The 21,305-nt window shown below is 40.5% G+C and overlaps 1 protein-coding gene across 9 annotated transcripts in view; it reads right to left on the bottom strand.

Annotated features, from left to right (window-relative positions):
- The window catches only part of LOC139765282 (uncharacterized), a 152,518-nt gene that overhangs the window by 104,023 nt on the left and 27,190 nt on the right, over positions 1-21,305 (bottom strand). For all 9 annotated transcript variants that reach the window (XM_071692644.1, XM_071692648.1, XM_071692649.1 and 6 more), the window contains exons 6-9: positions 19,507-19,618; positions 13,999-14,096; positions 4,264-4,552; positions 3,596-3,711 (exon numbers count right to left, since the gene is read on the bottom strand). In XM_071692644.1, the coding sequence (XP_071548745.1) occupies positions 3,596-3,711; positions 4,264-4,552; positions 13,999-14,096; positions 19,507-19,618 (615 nt within the window). The remainder of the gene's footprint in view (positions 1-3,595; positions 3,712-4,263; positions 4,553-13,998; positions 14,097-19,506; positions 19,619-21,305) is intronic.

The following is a 21,305-nucleotide window of genomic DNA, read 5'->3' as shown; positions in this document are numbered from 1 at the left end:
CCCAATCATCAGTCCTTTTTCAGCACATAAATCTACAAGCTCTTCACCATTTCCATTTACAACACTGAACACCCCATGTATACCAATTATTCCCTCAACTGCCACATTACTCACCTTTGCATTCAAATCACCCATCACTATGACCCGGTCTCGTGCATCAAAACCACTAACACACTCATTCAGCTGCTCCCAAAACACTTGCCTCTCTTGATCTTTCTTCTCATGCCCAGGTGCATATGCACCAATAATCACCCACCTCTCTCCATCAACTTTCAGTTTTACCCATATTAATCGAGAATTTACTTTCTTACACTCTATCACATACTCCCACAACTCCTGTTTCAGGAGTATTGCTACTCCTTCCCTTGCTCTTGTCCTCTCACTAACCCCTGACTTTACTCCCCAGACATTCCCAAACCACTCTTCCCCTTTACCCTTGAGCTTCGTTTCACTCAGAGCCAAAACATCCAGGTTCCTTTCCTCAAACATACTACCTATCTCTCCTTTTTTCACATCTTGGTTACATCCACACACATTTAGGCACCCCACTCTGAGCCTTCGAGGAGGATGAGCACTCCCCGCGTGACTCCTTCTTCTGTTTCCCATTTTAGAAAGTTAATACAAGGAGGGGAGGATTTCTGGCCCCCCGCTCCCGATCCATAAATGCTACATACAAAACCATTTGCTTTTCTAAGTATTTCTCACATACATTCTTCAAAGCAAACACCTGATCCACACATCCTCTACCACTTCTGAAACCACACTGCTCTTCCCCAATCTGATGCTTTGTACATGCCTTCACCCTCTCAATCAATACCCTCCCATATAATTTCCCAGGAATACTTAATAAACTTACCCCTCTGTAATTTGAACACTCACCCTTATCCCCTTTACCTTTGTACAATGGCACTATGCACACATTCCACCAATCCTCAGGCACCTCACCATGAGCCATACATACATTAAATATCCTTACCAACCAGTCAAAAACACAGTCACCCCCTTTTTTAAAGAATTCCACTGCAATACCATACAAACCCGCCGCCTTGCTGGCTTTCATCTTCCGCAAAGCTTTTACTACCTCTTCTCTGTTTACCAAATCATTCTCCCTAACCCTCTCACTTCACACACAACCTCAACCAAAACACCCTATATCTGCCACTCTATCATCTAACACATTCAACAATCCTTCAAAATACTTACTCATCTCCATCTCCTCACATCACCACTACTTGTTATTACCTCCCCACCAGCCCCTTTCACCGATATTCCCATTTGTTCCCTTGTCTTACACACTTTATTTACCTCCTTCCAAAGCATCTTCTTATTCTCCCTAAAATTTAATGATACTCTCTCACCCCAACTCTCATGTGCCCTCTTTTTCACCTCTTGCACCTTTCTCTTAACCTCCTTCCTCTTTCTTTTATACATCTCCCACTCATTTGCATTATTTCCCTGCAAAAATCGTCCAAATGCCTCTCTCTTCTCTTCCATTAACAATCTTACTTCTTCATCTCACCACTCACTACCCTTTCTAATCTGCCCACCTCCCACACTCTTCATGCCACAAACATCTTTTGTGCACGCCACCAGTGCTTCCCTAAATACATCCCATTCCTCCCCCACTCCCCTTACGTCCTTTGCTCTCACCTTTTTCCATTCTGCGCTCAGTCTCTCCTGGTACTTCCTCACACAAGTCTCCTTCCCAAGCTCACTTACTCTCACCACTCTCTTCACCCCAACATTTTCTCTTCTTTTCTGAAAACCTCTACAAATCTTCACCTTCGCCTCCTCCACAAGATTATGATCAGACATCCCTCCAGTTGCACCTTTCAGCACATCAACATCCAAAAGTCTCTCTTTCACACACCTATCAATTAACACGTAATCCAATAACGCTCTCTAGCCATCTCTCCTACTTACGTATGTATACTTATGTATATCTCTTTTTATACCAGGTATTCCCAATCACCAGTCCTTTTTCAGCACACAAATCTAGAAGCTCTTCATCATTTCCATTTACAACACTGAACAACCCATGTACACCAATTATTCCCTCAACGGTCACATAACTCACCTTTGCATTCAAATCACCCATCACTATAACCCGGTTTCGTGTATCAAACCTACTAACACACTTACTCAGCTGCTCCCAAAACACTTGCCTCTCATGATCTTTCTTCTCATGCCCAGGTGCATAGGCACCAATAATCACCAATCTCTCTACATCCACTTTCAGTTTTACCCATATCAATCTACAGTTTACTTTCTTACACTCTATCACATACTCCCACCACTCAAGTTTCAGGAGTAGTGCTATTCCTTCCTTGCTCTTGTCCTCTCACCAACCCCTGACTTTACTCCCAAAACATTCCCAAACCACTCTTACCCTTTACCCTTGAGCTTCGTTTCACTCAAGAGCCAAAACATCCAGGTCCCTTTCCTCAAACAATGACTACCTATCTCTCCTTTTTTCTCATCTTGGTTACATCCACACACATTCAGGCACCCCAATCTGAGCCTTCGAGGAGGATGAGCACTCCCCGCGTGACTCTTTCTTCTGTTTCCCTTTAAGAAAGTTAAAATACAAGGAGGGGAGGGTTTCTAGCTCCCCGCTCCCGTCCCCTTTAGTCGCCTTCTACGACACATGAGGAATGCGTGGGAAGTATTCTTTCTTCCCTATCCCCAGGGAATGATCAATATATATTTATATTTATTCTACTTATTTTGCTTTGTCGCTGTCTCCCGCGTTTGCGAGGTAGCGCAAGGAAACAGACGAAAGAAATGGCCCAACCCACCCCCATACACAATGTATACACACACACGTCCACACACGCAAATATACATACCTATACATCTCAATGTACACATATATATACATACACAGACACATACATATACACCCATGCACACAATTCACACTGTCTGCCTTTATTTGTTCCCATCGCCACCTCGCCACACATGGAATAACTACCCCCTCCCCCTCATGTGTGCGAGGTAGCGCTAGGAAAAGACAACAAAGGCCCCATTCATTCACACTCAGTCTCTAGCTATCATGTAATAATGCACTGAAACCACAGCTCCCTTTCCACATCCAGGCCCCACAGAACTTTCCATGGTTTACCCCAGACACTTCACATGCCCTGGTTCAATCCACTGACAGCATGTCGACCCCGGTATACCACATCGTTCCAATTCACTCTATTCCTTGCATGCCTTTCATCCTCCTGCATGTTCAGGCCCCAATCACTCAAAATCTTTTTCACTCCATCTTTCCACCTCCAATTCGGTCTCCCACTTCTCCTCGTTCCCTCCACTTCTGACACATATATCCTCTTGGTCAATCTTTCCTCACTCATTCTCTCCATGTGACCAAACCACTTCAAAACACCCTCTTCTGCTCAACATCTGCGGTGATATCTTAGGTTACATCTAAGGTTACAAAAATTACTCACCATAACTTATCATAACTTGCTAACAAGATACTATATGGTAGTTCATAAAAGCTTATTAGGAAGTTAGGGGATGATCTAAGCTAAAATAGCAAAAAATCAAAAACTTAAAGGAGTGTACAATGCAAAAATCCATTCATCACCTCATCCAATTAACAGTGGAGCAGCTGGAGCAAGATATAAGAGGTTCTGCTGTTAGATTGCACTGCACCTTCACCTCACGCAATGGTTGTCTTGAAGAAGAACTACAAAAGGCATCCTGGAATGTAAAATAACAAATGAGTAGCATAATATGTACTAAACTCATCCATGAAGGTAATGCAGGGCACTCCATAAATGAAAACTACTCATGTAAAAGAGAAGATCCCAAAATACAGGATTACTTATGAAAATATAAGGGTATTACATACATATTTAAACATGTGAGTAGAGCTAAGAATCCCAAAATACAGAAGTATTCATGTTAGTAATACACAGCAACATACACTATATAGCTTAACTTTGATTACAATACTTACAATTCATTCTCTTTCATTTTCACTGTTTACTGAAGATCTAGACATCAATCAAAGTATTTCAATATCTTCAATGTCACTGCAAATTACACAACATAGTACATCAGGCTATATTTCCACAAAATATCCACACTCACAAAGCTATGTCCCACATTTCTTTCTTGAATATAGTACCTCTTTATCATATCTAAATATACCACACAGTCTTCTCAGTCTCCCTCTATCCTATTGTTATACCATCCCAAGTTCTAAAAATCTGAATTATGAAATATCCATGTTCAATTTCTAACACTTACAGTCTGGGTACAGATGTCTCTAATTCTGTGTGGTCGCCCTTTTGGTTTTGGGGGAGGTGCTCTGGGATGACTAGGAAGACTAACATTTTCTCCATATTCATCCCCATCATTCTGAAAAAATGATGTTCCCATCTCATGATCTACTGATGGCCTTTCATTCTCCTTGTCTTCCTTCTTCACTGCTGTAAACAATTGTTTTCGTCGTCGACCAACAAAGCCTGGAGTTTTGGGGGCTTCTATGAGTTCCAACTCATCCTGATCCAAAGGTTCTGATTTGATGAAAGGGACTCTGAAAAGATTTTATATATTATTCTAAAATCAAATAAGTTTCAATGTGGAATAAAAACAAAAAATATTATGGTATGGATTCTTTAAAATCTAAATCTCTCATAACTCAGCCATGAAACATATTCCTTCAAACAAAATCTAACGCCAAAAAATGTAATCTCATTCTTCTACTCAAATCACACTTTCTTATTGAAGTAAAATACATTCTCATTTCTGATGATTTTGTATGCCTACAAAATTTTTCAACAGTTTATGGTTTTAATACTAAGTCCATCAGTCATCACACACGTATATCCAAAATATTTCAGTCTCCTTAAGTTACCATTATATACAAATCTAAATACTGTGGAGAGGACATTATCTCAGAGAGCAAAAATGGGTATGTTTGAATCAATAGTTCCAACAATATCATATGGTTGCAAAGCATGGGCTATAGATGGGGTTGTACAGAGGAGGATGGATGTGTTGAAAATGAAATGTTTAAGGACAATGTGTGGTGTGAGGTAGTTTGATAAAGTAAGTAATGAAAGGGTAAGAGAGATGTGTGGGAATAAAAAAAGTGTGGTTGAGAGAGCAGAAGAGGGTGTGTTGAAATGGTTTGGACATATGGAGAGAATAAGTAAGGAAAGGTTGACAAAAGAGGATATATGTGTGTCAGAGGTGGAGGCAACAAGGAGAAGCAGGAGACCAAATTGGAGATGGAAGGATGGAGTGTAAAAGATTTTGAATGATCGGATCCAGAACATACAGGAGGGTGAGAGGCGTGCAAGGAATAGAGTGAATGTGGTATACTGGGGTCAACATGCTGTCAATGGACTGAACCAGGGCGTGTGAAATGTCTGGGGTAAATCATGGAAGGGTTTGTGGGGCCTGGATGTGGAGTGGGAGCTGTGGTTTCGGTGCATTACACATGACAGCTAGGGACTGAGAGGGAATGAAGGGGGCCTTTTTGTCTGTTTTCCTAGCAATACCTCAATGAAGCAGGGGGTAGTGATGCTGTTTCCTGTGGGGCGAGGTTGTGCCAGGAATGGATGAAGGCAAGCAAGTATGAGTATGTACCTGTATATATATATGTATATATCTGTGTACATTAATGTATATATGTTGATGTGTATATGTATGTATACATGCGTGTATAGGTGTTTATGTATTATCATTATTATCATTATTATCATTATTATTATTATTATTATCATTGGGGTGAGAGACTATCAGTAAATTTTAGGGAGAATAAAAAGATGTTCTGGAAGGAGGTAAATAGGGTGCGTAAGACAAGGGAGCAAATGGGAACTTCAGTGAAGGGCGTAAATGGGGAGGTGATAACAAGTAGTGGTGATGTGAGAAGGAGATGGAATGAGTATTTTGAAGGTTTGTTGAATGTGTCTGATGACAGAGTGGCAGATATAGGGTGTTTTGGTCGAGGTGGTGTGCAAAGTGAGAGGGTTGGGGAAAATGATTTGGTAAACAGAGAAGAGGTAGTAAAAGCTTTGCGGAAGATGAAAGCCGGCAAGGCAGCAGGTTTGGATGGTATTGCAGTGGAATTTATTAAAAAAGGGGGTGACTGTATTGTTGACTGGTTGGTAAGGTTATTTAATGTATGTATGACTCATGGTGAGGTGCCTGAGGATTGGCGGAATGCGTGCATAGTGCCATTGTACAAAGGCAAAGGGGATAAGAGTGAGTGCTCAAATTACAGAGGTATAAGTTTGTTGAGTATTCCTGGTAAATTATATGGGAGGGTATTGATTGAGAGGGTGAAGGCATGTACAGAGCATCAGATTGGGGAAGAGCAGTGCGGTTTCAGAAGTGGTAGAGGATGTGTGGATCAGGTGTTTGCTTTGAAGAATGTATGTGAGAAATACTTAGAAAAGCAAATGGATTTGTATGTAGCATTTATGGATCTGGAGAAGGCATATGATAGAGTTGATAGAGATGCTCTGTGGAAGGTATTAAGAATATATGGTGTGGGAGGAAAGTTGTTAGAAGCAGTGAAAAGTTTTTATCGAGGATGTAAGGCATGTGTACGTGTAGGAAGAGAGGAAAGTGATTGGTTCTCAGTGAATGTAGGTTTGCGGCAGGGGTGTGTGATGTCTCCATGGTTGTTTAATTTGTTTATGGATGGGGTTGTTAGGGAGGTAAATGCAAGAGTCCTGGAAAGAGGGGCAAGTATGAAGTCTGTTGGGGATGAGAGAGCTTGGGAAGTGAGTCAGTTGTTGTTCGCTGATGATACAGCGCTGGTGGCTGATTCATGTGAGAAACTGCAGAAGCTGGTGACTGAGTTTGGTAAAGTGTGTGGAAGAAGAAAGTTAAGAGTAAATGTGAATAAGAGCAAGGTTATTAGGTACAGTAGGGTTGAGGGTCAAGTCAATTGGGAGGTGAGTTTGAATGGAGAAAAACTGGAGGAAGTGAAGTGTTTTAGATATCTGGGAGTGGATCTGGCAGCGGATGGAACCATGGAAGCGGAAGTGGATCATAGGGTGGGGGAGGGGGCGAAAATTTTGGGAGCCTTGAAAAATGTGTGGAAGTCGAGAACATTATCTCGGAAAGCAAAAATGGGTATGTTTGAAGGAATAGTGGTTCCAACAATGTTGTATGGTTGCGAGGGGTGGGCTATGGATAGAGTTGTGCGCAGGAGGATGGATGTGCTGGAAATGAGATGTTTGAGGACAATGTGTGGTGTGAGGTGGTTTGATCGAGTAAGTAACGTAAGGGTAAGAGAGATGTGTGGAAATAAAAAGAGCGTGGTTGAGAGAGCAGAAGAGGGTGTTTTGAAATGGTTTGGGCACATGGAGAGAATGAGTGAGGAAAGATTGACCAAGAGGATATATGTGTCGGAGGTGGAGGGAACGAGGAGAAGAGGGAGACCAAATTGGAGGTGGAAAGATGGAGTGAAAAAGATTTTGTGTGATCGGGGCCTGAACATGCAGGAGGGTGAAAGGAGGGCAAGGAATAGAGTGAATTGGATCGATGTGGTATACAGGGGTTGACGTGCTGTCAGTGGAGTGAATCAAGGCATGTGAAGCGTCTGGGGTAAACCATGGAAAGCTGTGTAGGTATGTATATTTGCGTGTGTGGACGTGTGTATGTACATGTGTATGGGGGGGGGGGTTGGGCCATTTCTTTCGTCTGTTTCCTTGCGCTACCTCGCAAACGCGGGAGACAGCGACAAAGTATAAAAAAAAAAAAAAAAAAAAAAAAAAAAAAAAATCATTATTACTATTATTATTATTATAATTATTATTATTATTATTATTATTATTATCATCTTCCCTATCAATGGGGATTGGGGGAAAGAATACTTCCCACACATTCCCCACGTGTCGTAGAAGGCGAATAAAGGGGATGGGAACGGGGGGCTAGAGACCCTCTCCTCCTTGTATTTAAACTTTCTAAAAGGGGAAACAGAAGAAGGAGTCATGCGGGGAGTGCTCATCCTTCTCGAAGGCTCAGATTGGGGTGTCTAAATATGTGTGGATGTAACCAAGATGAGAAAAAAGTCGAGATAGGTAGTATGTTTGAGGAAAGGAGCCTGGATGTTTTCTCTCTGAAAGAAACAAAGCTCAAGGGTAAAGGGGATGAGTAGTATGGAAATGTCCTGGGAGTAAAGTCAGGGGTTGGTGAGAGAACAAGAGGAAAGGAAGGAGTAGCACTACTCCTGAAGCAGGAGTTGTGGGAGTATGTGACAGTGTAGAAACTAAACTCTTGATTAATTTGAGTAAAACTGAAAGTGGATGGAGAGAGATGCACCTGAGCATGAGAAGAAAGATCATGAGAGGCAAGTGTTTTGGGAGCAGATGAGTGAGTGTATTAGCAGCTTTGATGCATGAGACCAGGTTATGGTGATGGGTGATTTGAATGCAAAGGTAAGTAATGTGGCAGTTGAGGGTATAATTGGTGTACATGGGGTGTTCAGTGTTGTAAATGGAAATGGTGAAGAGCTTCTAGATTTATGTGCTGAAATAGAACTGGTGATTAGGAATACCTGGTTTAAAAAGAGATATGCAAAAGTATAAGTATGTAAGAAGGAGAGATCACCAGAGAGCATTATTGGATTACATGTTAATTGATTGGATGTTAATGTGCTGAGAGGTGCAACTGGAGGGATGTCTGATCATAATTTTATGGTGGCAAAGGTGAAAATATGTAAAGGTTTTCAGAAAAGAAGAGAGAATGTTGGGGTGAAGAGAGTGGTGAGAGTAAGTGAGCTTGGGAAGGAGACTTGTGTGAGGAAGTACCAGGAGAAATTGAGTGCAGAATGGAAAAAGGTGAGAACAAATGATGTATGGGGAGTTGGGGAGGAAAGGGATGTATTTAGGGAAGCAGTGATGGCTTGCGCAAAAGATGTCTGTGGCATGAGAAAGGTGGGAGGTGGGCGGATTAGAAAGGGTAGTGAGTGGTGGGATGAAGAAGTAAGATTGTTAGTGAATTGTCAGTGAACGAGAAGAGAGAGGCATTTGGATGATTTTTGCAGGGAAGTAGTGCAAATGACTGGGAGATGTATGAAAGAAAGAGGCAGGAGGTCAAGAGAAAGGTGCAAGAGGTGAAAAAGAGGGCAAATGAGAGTTGGGGTGAGAGAGTATCATTAAATTTTAAGGAGAATAAAAAGATGGTTTGGAAGAAGGTGAATAAAGTGCATAAGACAAAAGAACAAATGAAAACCGGTGAAGGGGGCTAATGGGGAGGTAATAACAAGTAGGGGTGGTGAAGTGAGAAGGAGATGGAGTGAGCATTCTGAAGGTTTGTTGAATGTGTTTGATGATAATATAGGGTGTTTTGGTTAAGATGGCGTGTGAAGTGAGAGGGTCAGAAAGAATGGTTTGGTAAACAGAGAAGAGGTAGTGAAAACTTTGTGGAAGATGAAAGCTGGCAAGGTGGCGGGTTTGGATGGTATTGCAATGGAAATGATTAAAAAAGGGGGTGACTGTTGCTGACTGGTTGGTGACGATATTCAATACAGTATGGTCCATGCAGTGCCTGGGGATTGGCAGAACGCATGCATAGTGCCATTGTACAAAGGCAAACAGGATAAAGGTGAGTGTTCAAATTACAGAGGTACACATTTGTTGAGTATTCCTGGGAAATTATATGGGAGGGTATTGTTTGAGAGAGTAAAGGCATGTACAGAGCATCAGATTGGGGAAGAACAGTGTGGTTTCAGAAGTGGTAGAGGATGTGTGGATCAGGTGTTTGCTTTGAGGAATGTATGTGAGAAATACTTAGAAAAACAGATGGGTTTATATGTAGCACTTATGGATTTGGAGAAGGCGTATGACAGAGTTGATAGAGATGCTCTATGGAAGGCATTAAGAGTATATGGTGTGGGAGGTAAGTTGCTAGAAGCAGTGAAAAGTTTTTATCAAGGATGTAAGGCATGTGTACGAGTAGGAAGAGATGAAAGTGATTGGTTTCCAGTGAATGTTGGTTTGTGGCAGGGGTGCGTGATGTCTCCATGGTTGTTTAATTTGTTTATGGATGGGGTTGTCGGGGAGGAGAATGCAAGAGTTTTGAAGAGAGGGGCAAGTTTGCAGTCTGTTCTGGAGGAGAAGGCTTGGGAAGTGAGTCAGTAATTGTTTGCTGATGAAAGATCGCTGGTAGCTGATTCCGGTGAAAAACTGCAGAAGTTGGTAACTGAGTTTGGTAAAGTGTGTGAAAGAAGAAAGCTGAGAGTAAATGTGAATAAGAGCAAGGGTTGAGAGACAAGTTAATTGGGAGGTAAGTTTGAATGGAGAAAAACTGGAGGAAGTGAAGTGTTTTAGATATCTAGGAGTGGATTTAGCACTGGATGGAAACATGGAAGCAGAAGTTAGTCACAGGGTGGGAGAGGGGATGAAGGTTCTGGGAGCACTGAAGAATGTGTGGAAGGCGAGAACATTATCTCAGAGAGCAAAAATGGGTATGTTTGAAGGAATAGTGGTTCCAACAATGTTATATGGTTGTGAGGCATGGACTATAGATAGGGTTGTGTGGAGAGTGGATGTGTTGGAAATGAGATTTTTAAGGACAATATGTGGTGTGAGGTGGCTTGATCGATTAAGTAATGAAAGGGTAAGAGAGATGTGTGGTAATAAAAAGAGTGTGATTGAGAGAGCAGAAGAGTGTGTATTGAAATGGTTTGGTCACATGGAGAGAATGAGTGAAGAAAGATTGATAAAGAGGATATATGTGTCAGAGGTGGAAGGAACGAGGAGAAGTGGGAGACCAAATGGGAGGTGGAGTGAAAAAGATTTTGAGTGATTGGGGGATGAACATACAGGAGGGTGAAAGGAATGCGAGGAATAGAGTGAATTGGAACAATGTGGTATACTGGGGTCGACATGCTGTCAATGGATTGAACCAGAGAAAGTGAGGCGTCTGGGGTAAAAACCATGAAAAGTTTTGTGGGGACTGGATGTTCAAAGGGAGCTGTGGTTTCAGTGCATTACACATGACAGCTAGAGACCACGCGTGAACGAATAAGCCCTTTGTTGTCTTTTCCTAGCGCTACCTCCCCCATGCGCACGTTGGAGGGGGTGCCACTTCATGTGTGGTGGGGTGGTGACGGGAATGGGTGAAGGCAGCAAGTATGAATATGTACATGTGTATATATGTATATATCTGTGTATGTATATGTATGTATACGTTGAAATGTATAGGTATGTATATGTTCGTGCATGGGCATTTATGTATATAAATGTGTCTGTGGGTGGGATGGGCCATTCTTTCATCTGTTTCCTTGCGCTACCTCACTAATGCAGGAGAGAGCGACGGAGTATAATAAAAATATATAATTATTATCATTATCACTATCATCGTTATCATTATTATTATCACTATTATTATTATTATCATTATTACCATTATCATTATCATCATTACTATACATAATCGCTGTTTCCTGCATCAGTGAGGTAGCACCAAGACACAGACATCATTCCAATTCACTTTATTCCTTGCACGCCTTTCACCCTCCTGTATGTACAGGCCCCGATTGCTCAAAATCATTTTTCATTCCATCCTTCCACCTCCAATTTGATCTCCCACTTCTCCTCACTCCCTCCACCTCTGACACATATATCCTCTTGGTCTATGTTTCCTCACTCATTTTCTCCATGAGTCCAAACCATTTCAACACACCCACTTCTGTTCTCTCAACCACACTCTTTTCATTACCACACACCTCTCTTACCCTTTCATTACTCAATCAAACCACCTCATATTGTCCTCAAACATTTCATTTCCTACACATCCACCCTCCTCCGTACAATCCTAAGTATAGCTCATGCCTCGCAGCCATATAACATTGTTGGAACCACTATTCCTTCAAACATACCCATTTTAGCTCTCTGAGATAACGTTCTCACCTTCCACACATTCTTCAACGCTCCCAGAACCTTCGCTCTCTCACACATCCTGTGACTCACTTCTGCTTCCATTCTCGGATATCTAAAACACCTCACTTCCTCCAGTTTTTCTCCATTCAAACTTACCTCCCAATCAACTTGTCCCTCAACCCTACTGAACCTAAAAACCTTGATCTTATTCACATTTACCCTTAACTTTCTTCTTTCACACACTTTACAAAACTCAGTCACCAGCTTCTACAGTTTCTCACCTGAATCAGCCACCAGCGCTCTATCATCAGCGAACAACAACTGACTCACTTCCCAAGCCCTCTCATCCACAACAGACAGCATCCTTGCCCCTCTCTCCACAACTCTTGCATTCACCTCCCTAATATACCTAACAACCCCATCCATAAACAAATTAAACAACCATGGAGACATCACACACCCCTGCCACAAACCAACATTCACTGGGAACCGATCACTTTCCTCTCTTCCGACTCGAACACATGCCTTACATCCTTGATAAAAACTTTTCACTGCTTCTTGCAACTTACCTCCCACACCATATACTCTTAAAAACCTTCCAAAAAGCATCTTTATCCACCCTATCATATGCCTTCTCCAGATCCATAAATGCTACATACAAATCCATCAGTTTTCTAACTATTTCCCACATACATTCTTTAAAGCAATCACCTGATCCACACATCCTCTACCACTTCTGAAACCACACTGCTCTTCCCCAATCTGATGCTCTGTACATACCTTTACCCTCTTTATGATAATGATGATAATGAAAACAGTCTATGTTTGAACATATGCAAGGAAAGATGATTTGCATGATCTTTCAGTAACAAACAAACAATGATCTCTTACACAATATCTACTTTCAAGCTGCTGTGTATAGTGTATCTATACCAAAGCCTGCTATCCAAAGTATTCATCAAGAGATTATATGAAAGATATCTGTTCAATGACTCTCTAAAAGAAGGATACACATTTGTTATACTATCCACAGTACAGTAAACAGTTTACAAAAGGTCTGTCAATAGCTCATGCTTTATGGCTCAAAAGCAATAACTGAAAAGACATATACCCAAGGTTCTCATATACTATACTCCATTCACATAAATGTCAAATGAGCCCAAATTACAATCTTACCTCAGCTTTTGATTGCTTGTTGATCAGTCTCTGACTCCTTTTAAGAATATGTCATTAACATTTCTTCACTCATTGCTGATTATTTTACAATTATGCCACTTTTAAGTTAATTAAGGCACAATGATATTACTGCGATGAAAAGGTGAAGAATCATTCATGGTGTTTGTATCCATATGACTATCATTGTTACCCAAAGAACAGTATAAATCATTAAATATGTATCAAGTAGTAATTTGACTTATCAGTATGCATTATCTCCACAACCAATCACAAGCCTCTGTATACAAGTAGTGAACAGGACTTATTTGATATTTCTTATGTGAATGGAGTATAGCCATAAGGACACTTATCCAAGGCTCTGATGTACTTACCATATGGATAATTATCGAAGGTTCTGATGTACTAATCGTAAGGACACTTTTCCAGAGTTCTCATGCACTAAAGGTTACCTATAAGGACACTTATTCAATATTTTGAAGCATTAATGAAGTAACTGTAAGGACACTTACCCTAAGTTCTGATGAACTAAAGGAGTAACTGTAAAGACACTTATCCAAGGTTCTGATGTACTAACAGTAATGAGACTCATCCATGGTTATGATGTACTAACTATAATGACACATCTAAAGTTCTCATGCACTAAAGATGTAACTGTAAGGACACTTATCCAAGGCTGTAATGTACTAAAGTAGTAACTGAAAGGACACACATCTAACATTCTGATGTCCTGAAGTAGTAATGACACTTTAAAAAGGTTCTGATGTACAAAAGAAGGAGCTGTATGTACACTTATCCAAGGTTCTAATGCAGAAAAGTAGTAACTGTAAGGACATTTATCTAAGGTTAAGATGTATGAAAATGAGAATGTAAGGAAAATTATTCTATGGTTCTCATATGCTAAAAGGACAAACATAATGATATACAATTATTTTCATCCCTAGAAATACAATGAGGTTCTTACAGTTCAGCCCAATCATAATTTTTGTTGGGTTTTGGTGTCCTCTTTGGTCTACCAGAGGACAATCCTTGCTTAATTTTCTCTGCTTCCTCAGCCAACAGCTAGAAGAAAACATATTTACAAAATTACTGTGCTATAAAAGCAGACTCACATCTAAGATAAAAAATTGACCAAGAATCAGCACATGTCCAGGATCAAACATGTCATGGCTCCCTTTCTTTGAAAGGTAGGACCAGCAAGGTCCTGGGCCCTTATCTACTCTTTTTTAAAAATGTACTAAAAAATCCTAAATCAAGATAGCAATGAGTTCATAAACAAAGCAAAATGCATGCAGTTAATTATGCAATAGTAATAAAGTGAGGAAAACTGTTTTTGCCTTACATTCAAAATAGGATAATGTGGTATTTGAAAAGAGTGGAGCTCAGGTCTGGGCCCTGGGGCAGCAATCCCCCCTGCCCCACCACCTCTTCTAATCCTCATGAAACCACTTGTAATGACTCTCTCACCTCAAATAACTCCCTAATTCCAAACACCCTACATTTGCCAAACTATCATCAAACACATTCAAGAAACCTTTTAAAATACTTTCTCCATCAACTCTTCAGCTCATCACTGTCTGTTACTACTTCCCTGCTGTCATCAAACACATTCAAAAACCTTTACAATACTTTCTATATCTTCACCTAATCACTACCTGTTACTTCCTTCACCTTTGCCCCTTCCATCAATGTTCCCATTTGTGCTCTTGCTTTTCTCACACTATTAAACTCCTAACAAAACATCTTATTCTATCTTAAGCTTACTGATACTTGCTCAACCCAACCCTCTTTTGCCCTCATTTTCAGACCCTGCACCTTCCTCTTGACCTCCTGATGCTTGCTCATGCACATCTCCCAATCATTCATGCTCCTTCTATGTAAAAGCTACCTCGCTAACGCAGGAAATGGCGAATAGTTTAAAAAAAAAAAAAAATTATCATTGTTATTATTACTATTATTATTATTATTATTATTATTATTATTATTATTATTATCACTATACGCATGGATAATAATAATAATAATTTATTTATTTTATTATACTTTGTCGCTGTCTCCCGCGTTTGCGAGGTAGCGCAAGGAAACAGATGAAAGAAATGGCCCAACCCCCCCCCATACACATGTATATACATACGTCCACACACGCAAATATACATACCTACACAGCTTTCCATGGCTTACCCCAGACGCTTCACATGCCCTGCTTCAATCCACTGACAGCACGTCAACCCCGGTATACCACATCGCTCCAATTCACTCTATTCCTTGCCCTCCTTTCACCCTCCTGCATGTTCAGGCCCCGATCACACAAAATCTTTTTCACTCCATCTTTCCACCTCCAATTTGGTCTCCCTCTTCTCCTTGTTCCCTCCACCTCCGACACATATATCCTCTTGGTCAATCTTTCCTCACTCATCCTCTCCATGTGCCCAAACCACTTCAAAACACCCTCTTCTGCTCTCTCAACCACGCTCTTTCTATTTCCACACATCTCTCTTACCCTTACGTTACTCACTCGATCAAACCACCTCACACCACACATTGTCCTCAAACATCTCATTTCCAGCACATCCATCCTCCTGCGCACAACTCTATCCATAGCCCACGCCTCGCAACCATACAACATTGTTGTAATAATAATAATAATAATAATAATAATAATAATAATAATAATAACAATAATAATAACAATAATAATAATAATAATAATAATAATAATAATAATAATCACTGAGAACCAATCACTTTCCTCTCTTCCTACACGTACACATGCCTTACATCCTCAATAAAAACTTTTCACTGCTTCTAACAACTTAACTCCCACACCAGATATTCTTAATACCTTTCACAGAGCATCTCTATCAACCCTATCATATGCCTTCTCCAGATCCATAAATGCTACATACATATCCATTTGCTTTTCTAAGTATTTCTCATATACACTTTTCAAAGCAAACACCTGATCCACACATCCTCTACCACTTCTGAAACCACACTGCTCTTCCCCAGTCTGATACTCAGTACATGCTTTCACCCTCTCAATCAATACCCTCCCATATAGTTTCCTAGGAATACTCAACAAACTTATACCTCTGTAATTTGAGCACTCACCTTTATCCCCTTTGCCTCTGTACAATGGCACTATGCATGCATTCCGCCAATCCTCAGGTACCTCACCATGAGTCATACATACATCAAATATCCTTACCAACCAGTCAAAAACACAGTCACCCCCTTTTTCAATAAATTTCACTGCAATACCATCCAAACACGCTGCCTTGCCAGCTTTCATCTTCCACAAAGCTTTCACTATCTCTTCTCTGTTTACCAAATCATTCTCCCCAACCCTCTCACTTCACACACTACCTCGACCAAAACACCCTATATCTGTCACTCTATCATCTAACACATTCAACAAACCTTCAAAATACTCACTCCATCTCCTTCTCACATCACCACTACTTGTTATCACCTCCCTATTAGCCCCCTTCACCGATGTTCCCATTTGTTTTCTTGACTTACACACTTTACTTACCTCCTTCCAAAACATCTTTTTATACTCCCTGAAATTTAATGATACTCTCTCACCCCAACTCTCATTTGCCCTCTTTTTTACACCTTTTTGCACCTTTCTCTTGACCTCCTGCCTCTTTCTTTTATACATCTCCCACTCATTTGCACTATTTCCTTGCAAATATCATCCAAATGCCTCTCTCTTTTCTTTCACTAATAATCTTGCACTTCATCCCACCACTCACTACCTTTCTAATCTCCCACACTTCTCATGCCACAAGCATCTTTTGCACAAGCCATCAATGCTTCCCTAAATACATCCAATTCTTTCCCCACTCCTCTTACGTCCTTTGCTCTCACCTTTTTCCATTCTGCACTCAGTCTCTCCTGGTACTCCCTCACACAGGTTTGCAGCAGGGGTGCGCGATGTCTCCTTGGGTGTTTAAGTTGTTTAAGGATGGTGTTGCTATGTAGGTGAATGCAAGAGTTTTGGAGAGAGGGGCAAGTATGCAGTCTGTTGTGGATGAGAGAGCTTGGGAAGTGAGTCAGTTGTTCACTGATGATACAGCGCTAGTGGCTGATTCGGGTGAGAAACTGCAGAAGCTGGTGACTGAGTTTGGTAAAGTGTGTGAAAGAAGAAAGCTGAGAGTAAATGTGAATAAGAGCAAGTTCATTAGGTACAGTAAGGTTGAGGGACAAGTCAATTGGGAGGTAAGTTTGAATGGAGAAAAACTGTAGGAAGTGAAGTGTTTTAGATATCTGGGAGTGGATTTGGCAGCGAATGGAACCATGGAAGCAGAAGTGAGTTACAGGGTGGGGGAGGGGGGGGGGGGGGCGAAAGTTCTGGGAGTGTTGAAAAATGTGTGGAAGGCAAGAACATTATCTTGGAAAGTAAAAATGAAGGAATAGAGGTTCCAACAATGCTATATGGTTGTGAGGCGTGGGCTATAAATAGAGGTGTGCGGAGGAGGGTGCATGTATTGGAAATGAGGTGTTTGAGGACAATATATGGTGTGAGGTGGTTTGATCAAGTAAGTAATGAAAGGGTAAGAGAGATGTGTGGGATTAAAAAGAGTGTAGTTGAGAGAGCAGAAGATGGTGTTTTGAAATGGTTTGGTCACATGGAGAGAATGAGTGAGGAAAGATTGACAAAGAGGATATTGTCACAGGTGGAGGGAGCGACGAGAAATGGGAGACCTAATTGGAGGTGGAAAGATGGAGTAAAAAAGATTTTGAGAGATCGGGGTCTGAACATGCAGGAGGGTGAAAGGCGTGCGAGGAATAGAATGAAATGGAACGATGTGGTATACCAGGGTCGACATGCAGTCAATGGATTGAACCAGGGCATGTGAAGTGTCTTAGGTAAACCATCGAAGGTTTTGTGGGGCCTGGATGTGGAAAGAAAGCTGTGGTTTCGGTGCATTGTACATGATAGCTAGAGACTGAGCATGAACGAATGTGGCCTTTGTTGTCTTTTCCTATCGTTACCTCGTGCGTGTGCAGGGGGGAGGGTGGGCGTCATTTCATGTGTGGCACGGTGGCGATGGGAATGAATAAAGGCAGGAAGTATGAATTACGTACATATGTATATATGTATATGTCTGTGTATGTATATATATGTATATGTCTGTGTATGTATATATATGTATACGTTGATATGTATAGATATGTATATGTGCATGTATGGACATGTATGTATATACATGTGTATGTGGGTGGGTTGGGCCATTCTTTTGTGTGTTTCCTTGCGCTACCTCACTAACGCGGGAGACAGCGACAAAGTATAATAAAATAAATAATACCTATCTCTCTACTGAAAACTTGTAAGTCTCATCTCTCCTTTGACAGTTCTGTAATTCCATCTCTTGACTCAATAATCATACTTGGTACTACCGTGACATCCACTCTTTCTTGGAAACCCCACATTACAGAAATAGCTACATCTGCCTCCAAGAAACTGGGAGTCCTATTTAGATTTCGAGATTTCTTTTCTTCTGAATAGTTGCTCCATCTACACAAAGGATTGATTCGTCCTTGTATGTAGTACTGTTCTCACATCTAGGGTGGGTGGTTCTAGTTCTGCATCACTGCTTGACAGGGCTGGGTCGAAAGCGGTAGGACTTATAAACTCTCCCAGGCTAACTTCAAAACTTGACCGCTTGCCCTATGCCACAACATTGGCTCACTTTCCCTCTTCTATAGGTATTACTTTGGTTTTTGCTCCTAAGAGCTGGCTGCATGTGCACAAGCTAGTGCACCACTGGATTACAGTGTGGCTGTCAGCACCTCAAGAGTTGGCTGTTTTGATAAATGTTTCTTTCCCTACAACTTGAAGCTTTGAAACCACTTTTTCATGCCTTTCCTAGTAACTATGGCCAGCCACATCTTAAAAGACAGGTTTTTCACTTTCTCTAAAATTCATCAAAACTGTTCCTTGTTTCTTCTTTTTCCCTTTCATAACTCTCTCTGTATTTCAGTTAAGGCCTGGCCTTGATGTGGACTTTAGTCCATGACTGGAGCCTCCAACATAAAAGGAAAAAATACTGATATACTGAAAGAGAAGATTAAATATGAAATACTAATTGTAGAGAAAGGAATGAAACAACACAATCAACATTAGTGCATAAATATAAAAATCAGGTATGGAGAAAGGGAACTGCCACTGAGAAATGTTGGTTAAAATATAAGATTTTGTAAACCAAATGCATGCCATGGTAGTTGGACAGTGGTGTGAGGTTATCAGGGATACATACAGGACTGTATGAGTAATGGCTGATGAAATAGATGATAGGTTGTTGATGAAAGAAAATTTTGGACAGAGGATACACAAATAAAATAGCTAATCTAAGCAAACCATACAGAAGTTGTGAAGAAAACAAAACATATGATAAAATGGCAGAGTGGGAGACAATGTATGCAGAAAATTTCAATTACACAATACATTCTACACTGTACATACCATATCACATGTTTTCTTTTTTCTAGTTTTAGCCTTTGCTCTCGGTAATTCAGAGGGTGTAATAAAATGTTGGCTGCATACATATTGCTGTGTATATCCATCAGGTTCAGGTCTGCAATTGAATAAAAATTTCTTACTAATATATAAAGAAGAAAAGGTATGCCCATACAATGAGAATGTTAGTAGCACTACAATCAATCCTAAAACCTGATTAGGATGGTGGAGGGGACACGTATCATTAATATAAAATAAACAAGAATCACGTATGAATACAGTCACATGGTCACTGCCATTTCCTATGAAATTTTTTTTCATAATCACTATTTCCTGCATTAGCAAGAAAGCATTAGGAACAGATAAAGAAAGGCTACATTTGATCACATTCATTCTCTAGCTGTCATGTGTAATGCACCAAAAACACAACTCCCTATCTACAACTAGGCCCAAGATACCATTACATGGTTTACCTTGGATGCTTTACGTGCCCTGGTCTAGTTCACAGACAGCACATCGACCCCAGTATACCAGATCATTCCAATTCACTCTATCCTAGGCACACCTTAAATCCTCCTGCATGTTCAGGTTCCAATCGCTAATAGTCTTTTTCACTCCACCCTTCAATCTCCAATTTGATCTCTCCATTCTCCTTGTTCCCTCTACTTTTGACAAATATATCCTTTTCGTCAATTTTTCTTCACTCATTATCTCCATATATCCAAACCATTTCAGTACACTCTTCTGCTCTCTCAACCACAATCTTTTTATTACCACTTTTTTTTATTACCAGACATCTCTCTTACCCTTTCATCACTTAATAAAAACACTTCACACTGCATCCTGCACTCAAACACTTGATTTCCAACACATTCACCCTCCTTCACACAGTCTCATCTATAACCCATGCCTCACATTAATATAATATTTATGGGACTACTATTCCTTCAAACATACCCATTTCTGTCCTCCCACATAATGTTCTCTCTTTTCACTCATTCTTTAGCACTCCTAGAACCTTAACCCCCTCTCCCACCCTAAGACTCACTTCCACTTCCATGGTTCCATTCACTGCCATGTCCATATCCAGGTACTTAAGACACTTCACTTCCTCCAAGTTTTCTCTATTCAAACTCATATCCCAACTAACCTTTCCCTCAACTCTGCTAAACCTAATAACCCTTTCAACTTTCTCCTTTCACACACACTTCCAAACTGTCACTACCTTCCGCAGTTTCTCAACTGAATCTACCACCAGTGCGCTATCATCAGCAAACAATGACTGACTCACTTCCCCAGCCCTCTCTTTCCCACTTGGCCCTTTCTCCAAATAAAGTTCAACTTTCTCACTTTTTTGCTTTTCAATCATACATATTTACCAAGATTCAGCTTTTCCAAGAAAAATATCAACTTCCTGAAATCCTCACTCCATGGTGCTAGAGACTTTGTAGCAGCCTCTATTAAAGCAGTCTCCATGCTCCTTCATAAAACTATTTCATTGGAAGTGAAGGCATTTATAAACCAGTTCTTCTCATATAAGATCCCCAATTTTTAGGGTGAAGTGATAATGTTTGTAGAAATAGAAAAGAGCATAATATATAAACAAGTTAATATTTTCAAATACTATTCAAAGATGAAAATTACAGCAACAGGAAATAAATAAGAGAATTACCAAATACAATGCAAACTTCAACATGCTATATCCTACACAAACAGACAGAAATGTATCATGGAAATGCAAAACAATATCATACACCACCATTCTAAGACCCATTTGTAAATATGAATCAGAAGCATGATCATTC

Source organism: Panulirus ornatus, chromosome 53 (assembly GCF_036320965.1).
Source record: "Panulirus ornatus isolate Po-2019 chromosome 53, ASM3632096v1, whole genome shotgun sequence".
Lineage (NCBI taxonomy): Eukaryota > Metazoa > Arthropoda > Malacostraca > Decapoda > Palinuridae > Panulirus > Panulirus ornatus.
This window is presented reverse-complemented; position numbering and strand designations above follow the sequence as displayed.